Below are 12,370 nucleotides of genomic sequence, written 5' to 3'. Positions count from 1 at the left end.
TCCCTACATTTTTTCCCCTCAGAGCGTCTATCACAAGGCATACAGGCCGAATAGAGAGCTACCCACGAGACTTTGTAGCAATTCCACTGAGACAAAAACTGGACACCAGGGTTACCAAAGCAGCCATTCTATGGGCCAACATCCCGTACAAAAGGGAACCCAACATTCTGCAGGCAATCTGCCTCCAGGCATTTGCCAGTTCTTGAACTGTATGTGTGTGACTGGGTACTGAGAAAGAACCTGCTGAAAGTTAATAAGCTAAGCAGAGATTTTGGCACAACGAAATCTGGAGTTCAGGGACTGCTAAGGAAGAGGGGCCTCGACAGACCTGTCCCCAACACACACCCGGACTTTCAACGGAGGGCCCTAAAAAAAAGGCTATACCCTAGAAGGAGAGGCAACCCCAAATACAGACCACCCCAGCTGGATTAAGGCGATTTGCCCATATGCTATTTGCCTGTCAGTAAAAAACTAAAATTCCCTCTGGAGGAAGAGAACACAGTACAGAATCTTTACGTTTTTTTTCATATACGATACTTAACCATCGACTCAAAAAATTTACCAGGCATATCGAGAAAGGGACAGATGACTGGAAACCAAGAGGAAATAGAAGGCAAAAGAAACAGCTCCAAGGGGATTCAACTATCTGAGTTACCAGGCACAGCTACGAAAACATGAAAAGACGGAGAACTCATACCAAAGAGCTGGAATCTAAAAACAAAAAAATCAGACGGACATCCCAGAACCAAAAGATACAGAGACTAAAATTAGGAATCTAACAGCGGGGAGGAAGGAACTCCATACATGGGAGCCCCAGAAATAGAGGATAAGAATGAGGCAGATGCATTATTTGAAGGTGTACTAACCAAATTTTCTAAAATAAATGAAAAATAAATTTAAGAAGCTCTATTAACACTAAGCAGGCTGAAGAAATAAAACCACTCCTAGCCCCATTAAGAAATAAAACTGCTAAAGCCCAAAGACAGACAGAATCTCAAAAAGAGGGAAAAAACACATTATATTCAAACAATACTAACATCTGACAAACTATAGAAGACAATATATTTAAAGCATGAAAGAAAACTTCCAATCTGTAACTCCACACCTAGCAAAAATATCCTTTAAAAAAATGAAAAACAGTGATAGTAAAATAAGGATGTTTTCAAACAAAAACAGAATCTACAGCCAGCAGGTTTACAATTAAAAAAAGTACCAAAAGAAGCTACTTATGCTGAGGATCCCAGACAGAAATGTGAAACTGCCAGATGTAATAAAAAGCACTGAAAAGGGTAAATATGTGTATAACTTTAAAGGAATAGTGACTGTACAAAAATGTTTCATAGAGTATATGTATATGTAGAATTAGCATGAGAAGTATGTGTGTGGGAGAGAAAAGTCAAGATGTTAGAAGGTTCTACATTACCCAGAAAGTCATGAAAGTCCTAATCAAAAGTATACTCAAGAAAAAAAAAATGCATGTTTTTACTAGGATAGCCACTGAAAGAATGCTGAAAGAATATATAATTAATAAGCTAATGGAGAAGAGTAATAACATAAAAAATAAAAATATCAATCCAAAAGGTGGCAAGACAGGAGAAAAGTAAAAGAATAAGACAATAAAATAGGAATATGGTAGATTTATATACGGATATATCAGTAATCACATTTAAAGTTCATGAACTCAATACTCCAAATAAAAGACAGACTGTCAGGGTGGATTAAAAATATCTAACTATGTAATACTTACAAGAGAAAGTATACCTTAAATATAAGGGCAGTGAAAATAGAAAAATATTTACTATGCAAATTCTAAACAAGAGTTGTAGTTATACTAATATTTGACCAAGTTGACTTTAAGGCAAAAAGTTTAAAATGAAAAGGAACATTTCATAATTATAAAAGGTTAACTCAACCAGGAAGATGCAATAATCCTAAATTTGTTTGCACCTAATAAGGAGCAAAAACAGAATGCAAAAGACACAATGTACAAACCCCACAACCAGATTTCAACACATGTATCCCAGTAACTGATACATACACAGCATGTTTTTGGTCAATGATGGACCACATATATGACAATGGCCCCATTATATTATAATGGAGCTGAAGAATTCCTATCACTTAGTGACATCATAGCTGTCATAGTACCAATACATTACTCACGTGTTTGTGGTGATGCTGGTACGAACGAACCTACTGTGTTGTCAGCTGTATAAGAGTATAGCACACACAATTATGTACAGTACATAACACCTGATGAAAATGACTATGATATCGGTTTGTATGTAACTTTTTACTGTTATTTTAGAGTGGACTCTTTCTACTCATTAAGTTAGCTGCAAAACAGTATCCAGCAGCAGTGTCACAAATCTCGTGTTTACGTGTCTCCTGACTGCATTATTTTCTCGTGTTTGATTTAATCTCATGTTGTTTTATACGTTTAGTGTAGGCTAAGCGTACTGTTTATTAAGTCTACAATAGTGTAGTGTCCTTGACTTCCACCTGCACTCCACTGACTCACCCACAGCAGCTTCCAATCCTGCAAGCTCCATTCATGGTAAGTATCCTATGCTGGCACGTTATTTTTTATCTTTTACACCACATTTATACTGTACTTTTCCTATGTTTAGATATGTTTAGCTACACAGTACTTACACTGTTACAACTGCCTACAGTATTCAGCACAGTAACATGCTGTACGGATTTGTAGCCCAGGAGCAATGGCTACGCTATGGAGGCCAAGTGTGTAGTAGGCTATACCATCCAGGTTTGTGTGAGTGCACTCTAAGATGTTTGCACGACGACGAAATCGCCTACCAATGCATTTCTCAGAACGTATCCCGTTGTTAAGCGGTGTATGACTGTAAACAAGTCAGTCAGTGAGGATATAAAACATCTGAACCCCACGATGAATACATTTGGTCTATTTGACATATATGCCACACAGAATCAAACAAATCAAAATCGTCTATTTTATACCATACATAAAAATTAATTCCAGATGGACTATATTCTGAAAGTAGAAAGTAAAGCAATAAAGCTTTCAGAAAATAACACTACCTTCAATTAGTGTTATTAGGCAAAGATTTATTAAAGAGACAAGAGCAGTAAGCATAAAATTAGATTCCTAAATCGAACTACAAAAACAGACTTTTTCACCATTAGACTGAAAAGGCAAGCCAGTGTAAGAGATTTGCAATACATATACCCAATAAAGAACTCACATCCAAAATATGTAAAGACTTCTACAATAAGATTAAAATTGTTACGAAAGCCTTGAAAAGCATATTTCACAACAGAAGACTTTGAAGTATCCAGCACGGAAACTTAACATCATTAGTTATTAGGCAAATGCAAATTAATCCACAGTGAGACACTATTATATTCACACCAGAATGTCAAAATTTTAAAACGAGTATTGATAAAAATGCAAAACAATGGAAATCTTATACACTATTGTTGAGAATTTAAAATTGGTACACTCACTTTAAAAAACTGGCAGTATTTACTAAAGCTAATATGCATACCCTATGACCCAACAATTCTATCAGATCTATACTGAATAAAGTGTCTATTTTTACACCAAAAGACAGGAACAAGAGTATTCTAAGCAGCATTATTCTTAAAAGCCCTAAAGCAAAACAGCCCGAATAACCCAAATGTTACCAACGGTACAACAGGTAAATGAACTATGGAATATTCATAAAATGGTATTACTATTCGCAATAAAATGACCACTTCATGTAACAACACAGATGAATCTCACCAACACAACATTCGGCTAAAGAAGCCAGATATAAAGAAACCAAAGTTCACACTTATAACATTTACATGAAGTTTAAAAACAGGTAAAACCAATGCATGATGACAGAAATCAAAATAGCAGTTATTTTGAGGGAAATGACTAGGGAGATACAACAGGGAGACTTCTGAGGCACTGATAATATTCCATACTTTGATCTGTGTAGAATAGGATGTGTTCACTTTGTAAAAGTTTCTTCAGATTTGTGTACTTTATATTTACATTTTTCTTTAATAACTTAAAAAAGGGGAGGAAGAAAGGGAAGTAAAGGGAGAAATGGAAGAGAAGGGAGGAAGGCAAAAAAAAAAAAAAGAAGGCTGACCACATCCCACGGGCACTGAACAGTTACTGAAAGTTTTTGAGCAAGGAAACGATGCAGTGTTTTATGAAGCATTTTCTTGGCTGTGTAGGATTCACTGGAGAAGTGTAAGTACTAGAAGAATCAACTAACAGACTACTGCAACAATCCGGGCATCCAAATCATCTGATAAATATTTACAACAGATACGGATAATACCTGAGCTATTGCAATGGAGTGGGGGAAGAAGCACAAAGACAACTTAAAGAAAAATTTGACAGTTCGTGCTCACTGAACTTCAGCTGAACAGAAAACTGAAAAGAGGGAAGGGTCAAAGTTTACTGTGAGGCTTTTCCGTTACTGGGTAACGGAAAAATGGCACTAATGACAAAAGTACCAGTGACTCAAGCTAGGCTGAGTTTGAGGTAACAGGTTCATGTCTGTGAGGGTAGGTTGAGACTACTATGAACTTGCCTGAGCCATCAGTAATGCCTGACAATTGTTAGTTGATACTGGTATTAGTTGAGACTACAGGTTTGATCCTTTGAGGGATTCAGGACTGAAATCAATCCAGTAAGATCACAGGTAAAACACATTATACAAATATGCTTATTTCCAGACCATGTTCTTTGCGCCACGGGAAAGCCTACCAGCAATCACCCTTCTACTCACTCTGGCTTCACGCTGTTTCACTTCAGCCCTCAGTTTATCTCGCAGACTTCTCAGTTTACGAATCTTCGTTCCATGAGTGCTTTCCACTGCCTGAGTTCTCTGCAGCTCTTCCAATTTTTTACGGGATCTGTTCACTTGAGTCTCTAGTCTTTCCAAGTGAGCTAAAACACCTGAGGAAAGTAAGAAGGGAATTTCACAAGAGCCAAGGGTTTCTAACTCTGGCAACAGGAAGCATTTTAGGGAAGAAGAGAAGGTCACCCTTTTTTCAGAACTTTATGGCCAGCTAAATTGTTAAGACACTGGCCACAATTTATAAAACCAGAAGTACTGACCACAGAAATCAGAGACCAGCAACCTCTGAGTCTGAACATTGATGTACACGCAGTCCCTAACCACGACAAACGTCCAAAGAGATCAGTATCTGAATATAGCTAATCTCAGTTATTCATAATAATGACCAAGAGGAAAATAAAGTCACCAAATTCACCGACTTTCTCAGAAACCGTTTTTTAAAAAACAATTCTCTTAGAATTGTTTCAAGCTCACCACTGGACAGAAATTCAGAGGCAAATTTCAATTCCCAAGAGACTGACTAGGGACAAATACCGGCATACCTCGTTTTATTGCACTTCACTTTTATTGGGCTTCACAGATGTTGTAGTTTTAACAAATTGAAAGCAAGACACCCGCCCCCCCACACACACACACACATATGTGCACGCACGCACGCCCACCACTAAAAAGATTATGACTCGCTTTGTTGTAGTGGTCTGAAACTGAACCCTCAACATCTCGGAGGTATGCCTGTACAGTAAAGGTCATATTTTCATAATGCTAATCAACTCTAACAATAAAGCATTTGCTGAATACTTCCCATGTATTAAGACACTTGTCCCAGATGCTTTACTTGTAAAGCATATAAAGAACTAAAGCATTTATTGAATACTTCCTATACATTAGGCATGTGCTAAATGCTTTACTTGAGAAGCATGAAAAGAATTACTTATCTAATTTCCACAGCCACCACCACAATGCTATTATTCATCTCCTTTTTTCAGGTGAAAAAAACTGAAGCAAAGAAAGATAAAATAACTCGCTGAAGGCCACAATATAGTGAAAGAGCCAGGACGCAAACCTAGACCTAACTAATGCCTAAGTCACTGCCTGGCACTGCCTCTTCCACAGAAGTAATGCATAAATGGTCCCCAAAAATCCTGGGAAGAGAGGAAAGCAACCTCGCTGGCTAGAACTGTAGCTCTGAAAATACTATGCATGCAACCTATTGGTCTAAAAAGGGGCAGGGGCCTAGAAATATTTGAAGTAATTTTTCCTTGTCCACTGATCATAGTTGCTTGCCCGTTTAAGTTTTCAATACCGGCACACCTCGAGATACTGCGGGTTCAGTTCCAAACCACCAATAAAGTGAGTTCTAATTTTTTGCAAGTGGAGGGTCTTGCCTTCAATTTGGAAAACCGCAACACCTGTGAAGCGCAATGAAACTCGTTATGCCTGGTTCCGTTCCTTTTACTATTCTGCTCCCAAATAGGACAGATCACACATCAGAGGAGGAAAGGGCTCTTTCACAACTTGGGGCTCATCTCTGGGCAGCAGCAGTAAGGGAAAAAAGGCAACCCTTTGAATACCTCCATTAGACTGGCCGTCTTGATTTAAAGTATTCTCCTGTTCCATCTCTTCCTCAGATTTCCAAGAGCCTTCCTATGAAGCTGTCCGGCCACCGGTAATAGGGACCTAGATTTCCTTGCTGGCCAAAGAAAAGTGGAAAGAAAATCTTATCTGTATTGAGCACACACAACTCAGTCATGCACCGGTCGGCCCCGGACACCCCGAGTGTCATCGCTAAGACTCTCCCTTCCTTATCCTTCCCGCCCGTTTCCTGGGTGAGAGTCGGCGGCGTCCGCCTCCCCATCCTTGCGCGCTCCCGAGGGCTTGGACTCTCCGGTTCGGCCGAGTTTTACGCACGTAAGGAGCTGTAAGAGGCCGTCTGGTCTTCCACCCTGGTCACCGTCCCGTCCCTCATTGGGTCTTATTCCCCTTACCTCCTCTCCTCTAGCTCACCCAATCCAGGGACGAGAGTTCCCGCCGTCCTCACCTTCAAATCGAAGCCAATCGGACCCAGCATGCTTTGCGCACTCACCGTACAAAAACATGGCAGCGCTCAAGGCCCCTCCCTGATCCCGGCATGCACCGGGGAGCGGGCCAGGCCTTTCAGCTGTGCAGGAAGATGGCGATACCTGGCGCTGAGCCGCAGATCTTGGTACAATACTTGGTGTTACGAAAGGACCTATCGCAGGCACCGTTCTCCTGGCCAGCGGGCGCACTGGTAGCTCAGGCTTGTCACGCAGCCACTGCGGCCTTGCACGTTCACCGGGACCACCCGCACACGGTTGCTTACCTCCAGGAGCTGGAGCGCATGCGCAAGGTGGTCCTCGAGGTGAGGCACCGGCCGGGGGGAGGAACGCTGAGGAGGCCGAGAGCGGAAGTGGGTGTGGTCTTGAGACCGAGGAGTAATTTCCCAGCGTGGAAGCACCGCTAGTGCGGAGAGGTCTAAAACGTTTAGAAACGGGGAATTTGGGCTACTGTCCAGGGAGCCTTCCCTTGGCTGGGGAGGGCCTGTGAAGGGTAGATATCGAGTCCGTTATTAATGCTCCCGGCACTCCTCATCTGCCTGCCTCTTAGTAAATACCTGTGAGGGCGGAGGCTGGTGGAACGAGACCCGCCCTTCTACCTGTGCACTGGGCCGGCCTTTTAAGGCAGCGCGGAAAGGTATTGACCCACCTCCTTCCCCAAAACCGACCCAGAAGCGGTAAAGACGCGGGATACTCGTTGCTAGTGAAGTCAAACTGAAGATTTTACCTGGGCATGACGCCAAATTATTTGAAAATGTGAAACCCTCGTTTAAGTTGAAACATTACACACCAGAGTTGTAAAAAAGCGCTAAAGTCTTTTTTGCAGATGGCCAAACATCTTACCCTCACCCTTTGTTGATTTTGTTACTAGAAATGTATCTTAAGATAATCAGATGCACCCAAAGAGCATTGTACAAGGATGTTCATAGGAGCGCTTTATAATGGTAAATGTGGAAATTACTAAATTTCCAGTACTAGGGATGGGTTAATTTGTGTCCTTATAATGGATTATGAAACTAGAATAAATCATGTTTCTGGAACATATTTAGTTGGCATAGAAGAGTGCTTATGATGTTATTGTGGCTGCCAGCCCGGGGTAGAAACACGGACCACCAGAAACCAGTGAGTTATAGGAAGCACACTATTCAGCCAGCTGGGTCTGCCAGGGGTACGCAGATCCCAAATTAAGCAGCCCCAAAATGTAGAGGTACAGGGTTTTTAAGCCCTAAATCCCATTCCTCATTCTGTTTTAAACACAAAGGTCTATTTTTCTCCTATCCACTACCTGTCAACCCACAGGTCAGGTGTGCAAGCGGGGGTATAGAAGCAGAAAGCTTATTGTTAGAATGTTATGTTCCCATGGGTGATAGCCTATGTTCCCATGGGCAATAGCCAAGCAGTAATTTTTCACGCAGCACAATGTGATGCTAATTAACTTTTACATATAAAATGATCCACATTTTGAAAGGGAAAAACTAAGGAAGTCCATCCAAATATTAAGTAGTAGGTGGTGAGATTTTGGTTATTTTCCAGTGCTTCTCTTTTCCTTTCCCTTTTCTACATTAAACACATACAGTGAAGAAAAAATTGCTTCTAGTTTAAAGCTTTTTTTCTCATAAAATTTATCTATTTTAATAAATAAGCAAACCAGAATCCTAGGGTGGAAGGGTGGGGTAATCCCTTCATGGCTAGATTATCTTGCAAGAGAAAAATTGCTGTTGGGTAGTGAAACATCAAAAAGTAATCTGTAGGCAAATGTCTTGAGAAAGATAACCTGTAGGCAGATAGCTTTTCATTTAGCGTCTTTTTATAGGAAGAGGACCTGAAGGAATCATCTGGTTCAGACATCACCCTCTCCCTGGATTTCAAGCAGATAATATATTTACTCTTTTCTCAAACAAGCAATCTGAATCCCACAGAGATTAAGTGATTATCCCCTGAGTTTAAAAGACTTCCGGTGATTCCTAGTTGTTAGCCATGACTCAAGAAAGGGACTTAGGAGTCACCACTGACTGAATTAAGGTGCTGCTGTAGCCATAAAGACCAATAAAAGACAATACCAAGATTACTGTCTGCCAAGCACAGGTCTGAGCCTAATTTCATTGATCCTCACTACTATTGGAAGCATTATCATCCCTGTTTTATGAAGGGGAAACAAAGGCCCAGCTAAGTCACATAACTTACCAAAGATCACGCAATCAGTAAGTGGTAAAGAGTTTGGCCTCACTCTGATTTATACTGTGCTGCTGCCGGTTGCTGAAGAAGGGAGGGGAAGACCATGAGTTCTCCAGTGTGACTCTGCCTAAAGGATTTGGTAGATTTATTGCTCAATCCTTGCATCCTCTACTTTGATAAAACAAAGCTTGAGTTATCTTAGCAGCTTTTGCCTTCATAGGCAAAAAATATACCCTATGTAACATAATACAGTATCTTGATTTTCTGAGTGATGGCTTTAATACTTCCTATAATGGGATTCAGCATGGATGTTAAGGATGGTGAGAAACAACTTCAGAAGAATATTAGAGAATAATTTACCCTCCCTTGAGTTAACAAATAGGAACTATGCGGCAGAAGGAAAATCCTTGGTTTGGGTGGAGTAGGGTGGGAGGGGCGGAGGGAGGTGGAGGCAATGGGATTTAAGAAATCTTTCCAGTAGTCAGTTCTTTAAGTCAGAGCTGGCTGAAGGTTTAGGAGTAGCTGTTTCGGCACCAGCCATAAGAGAACTAGAAAATGCATAGAGTCTAATTATTCCCAATGCATACAGTGTCTCAAGAAGGAAAACTCTTCATTTTATAAACAAGCATAGTAAGCCTCTCTCCTTCTCCCTGTCCCCTTGTCCCCAGGCAGCTTATAAGGCCCTACAAAGCGTAAATGGAAAATGGAGCAATGAAGCAGCTGTTGCTTCTGGAGACATACGCTACAGCTCCTTTGGCAGAGCTGTAATTCCCTTTCAGTTAAGAGGAACCCCCCCACCATACTTTTTTTTTTTCATTGCCTTTTGAGATTCCTAAATGGGCTATTCAGTCTGTGTTCTGTGTTCTGTGTTCTGCTCCTTTTAGGCACCAGATGAGGCCACCCTAAAGGAGCTGGCTGAGACGCTGCAACAGAAGAACATCAACCACATACTGTGGCTGGAGCAGCCAGAGAATATTGCCACTTGCATTGCACTCCGTCCCTACCCCAAGGAAGAAGTGACCCAGTATTTGAAGAAGTTCCGATTGTTCAAATGACTGATATTATCAATTGCTTTGGTGTATTCGTGTCTCGCCTGGATCCAGAAACTACATGCCATCTATCCCCAAGCGTGCTCCTTTCGATGGCAACTTGCTCTTCCCTTAATATTATGACAGTTTCCTGAGGTTCAAACACAAGTTCATATTAAAATTGTCATTTGTGGGTCCCAGGTCTGGCTGTGATCCAGGCTTGTGGCTAGGAATAGGACCCCAGATTTAGAATGTTAACATTAGTAGGTGCCTGCGCCTAAAATATGCAAACATAATTCAGGTTATTTATCATGTATGTATGGCTGAATGCCACTATTGTACTCTGATATATGTGGAGCCATGCAGTCCCCTGGGGAGCAGAAGGGGAGCAGAAGAGCAGAAGCCCACTCCCCACAATAGAACTGCACTCCCTGCAATAGAACTGCGCTCCCCACAATAAAGTTAGTGCCTGCTGTTTCATTCTCATGTCGGTCCCTTGTGCATTCTTCCAACTGGGCGTCTCACCACCGAAACCTCTTCTCGATCAGATTGGAGCTGACATTAATAAGTGCTTCCTCTTATTTTTAATTATTAGAAAGTTCAGATGGGGAAAGTGAGTGAGCAGCAATGTCTATGGGTCATTGCTCAAGCAGAAGGTCTGGTTAGACGCCTATACAGGGACCAAGGAAATGCCCTTCCATCTTTGTCAGGAATAAATAATACAGTTCTTCCAATCAGCAGGGTTTAAAACTTTGCCTTTGAATTTCTTACATCTACTTATTGTATTCACTGACTCTAAGACATCAGCTTTAAGATAACCATTATTTTATGTGTTAAGAAAGAAATGCTATCAATCAAATTAAGACATGCAATAAACCATGAGATTAATTTCAAAAAATGTTTCAATATGCATATTTCTTAGATTTGATGAAATCTGTCTAGTACTGCATCTGTTCTCTTTGTAGTTGCTGGTGCTACCACACAGTATCAGGCTCTCACTTTGCTCATCACAGTGTCTCACTGGTCTGCTCACTTCGAGTGTATCCTGGTTACAATCTAGCAATTGTTCTTCCGGCAAATTCATATAGGATCACTGAGCACCTTGTTCGGTATGGGCTCCAACCTGCCCATGGAATAAAGTCAGGACTCCTTAACTTAGCCTTCAGGCCCTCCACATTTATATTCCTACCTATCTTTTTAGGTGAATCTTCTATTCCCTTATCCAAACTTGATATTTCAACAGACACTCTGGTTGCTGCCCCTCAGTCTCTGGCCTGGGTGTTCAATGCTAGTACTCTATCCCTCCCTTTCCTGCGTCTGGTCTTTAACTATTTCTATACCTTCATAAGTCTCACCTGGCCAACAATGATAGTCACCTTCTCTGCACATCTATAACACCCTGTACAATTTAAAAAATATTTCTGTAAACAGTTGGAGATATGTATTGGAATTGCTTGGACACCTGTGAAGCAAAGTTTACAAAAGGTAATTTGTCCAACGGATAGATATCTATTGCATGTCTACTGCAGCAGGCTCTGCTAAGAGCTGAGGAAATCAAGATAAAAGAGTTTTTGCCCTCGGGTAGCTCAAAATCTAGTGAGAAGACAGATATAAAGATAATAGAAATGTACAAGGTAATACGGGTATACTTCCCTCCCCACACCTAGATACCAAGACTACTAAGCGGTAGTCATTTGAAACTAGGATAGTGGATAGGGTCTCCCAGGGAGAATTAATAGAGTGCTGAGGGCAGAACCAACCCGGGAAGCCAAGTGAACAGTTTCAAAAGGGAGAGAACAATCAAATCCAGCATGGAATTTCAGTAAATAAGAACACTTAGCAATTGGGAACACATTGGTTAACTTGGTGAAAGCAGTTTAAATAGCCTATGAGGGTGGGAGTCAGATTGGAGACTCTTAAGAATGGGAGGTAAGGTTAGAGGTGGGGACTACTCTTTCAAGAAGCTTGAATGGGAGGAGAGGATGATTGAATGGGGGCTGGAAAAGTGAATGCTGGGTCCCACAGGGCAGGGGTCCCCAACCCCCGGGGCTGCTGGCTGGTACCGGTCTGTGGCCTGTTAGGAACCAGGCTGTACAGCAGAAGGTGAGTGGCAGATGAGCAAGCAAAGCTTCATCTGTATTTACAGCCACTCCCCAGTGCTAGCATCACTGCCTCAGCTCCACCTGAGATCATCAGAGGTTAGATTCTCATAGAAGCACCGGTCTCTGGTGCCAAAAAGGTTGGGGGC

General features: G+C 41.4%; 2 protein-coding genes across 8 annotated transcripts in view; one reads left to right on the top strand and one right to left on the bottom strand.

Annotated features, from left to right (window-relative positions):
• CENPO (centromere protein O) overlaps positions 1-7,039 on the bottom strand; it is a 12,337-nt gene extending 5,298 nt beyond the window's left edge. For 3 of the 7 annotated variants that reach the window (XM_006910280.3, XM_015588168.2, XM_025045770.1), the window contains exons 1-3: positions 6,830-6,966; positions 6,416-6,534; positions 4,773-4,942 (exon numbers count right to left, since the gene is read on the bottom strand). In XM_006910280.3, the coding sequence (XP_006910342.1) occupies positions 4,773-4,942; positions 6,416-6,461 (216 nt within the window). In that variant the 5' untranslated portion in view covers positions 6,462-6,534; positions 6,830-6,966. Of the gene's footprint in view, positions 1-4,772; positions 4,943-6,415; positions 6,535-6,752 lie in introns of all 7 variants that reach the window. The other 4 variants (XM_015588167.2, XM_006910281.3, XM_006910282.3 and 1 more) reach the window with 4 other exon arrangements.
• PTRHD1 (peptidyl-tRNA hydrolase domain containing 1) lies at positions 6,940-11,020 on the top strand. Its single transcript, XM_006910278.3, has 2 exons — positions 6,940-7,224; positions 9,979-11,020. Exons 1-2 carry the CDS (start codon positions 6,973-6,975, stop codon positions 10,147-10,149), a joined length of 423 nt encoding a protein of 140 aa, XP_006910340.1. The 5' UTR covers positions 6,940-6,972; the 3' UTR covers positions 10,150-11,020.
• The last annotated feature ends 1,350 nt before the right edge of the window (positions 11,021-12,370 follow it).

The sequence above is a fragment of the Pteropus alecto genome, unplaced genomic scaffold (genome assembly GCF_000325575.1).
Source record: "Pteropus alecto unplaced genomic scaffold, ASM32557v1 scaffold61, whole genome shotgun sequence".
Classification (NCBI taxonomy): domain Eukaryota; kingdom Metazoa; phylum Chordata; class Mammalia; order Chiroptera; family Pteropodidae; genus Pteropus; species Pteropus alecto.
The sequence above is the reverse complement of the archived record's forward strand: the minus strand, read 5'-3'. Positions and strand labels throughout refer to the sequence as shown.

Bases quoted from the DNA above. Each gene is read 5' to 3' on its own strand.
- PTRHD1 (XM_006910278.3), top strand. From the start codon at position 6,973: ATGCACCGGGGAGCGGGCCAGGCCTTTCAGCTGTGCAGGAAGATGGCG. The intron at 7,225-9,978 runs GTGAGGCACCGG...TGCTCCTTTTAG, and splicing joins TGCGCAAGGTGGTCCTCGAG to GCACCAGATGAGGCCACCCT.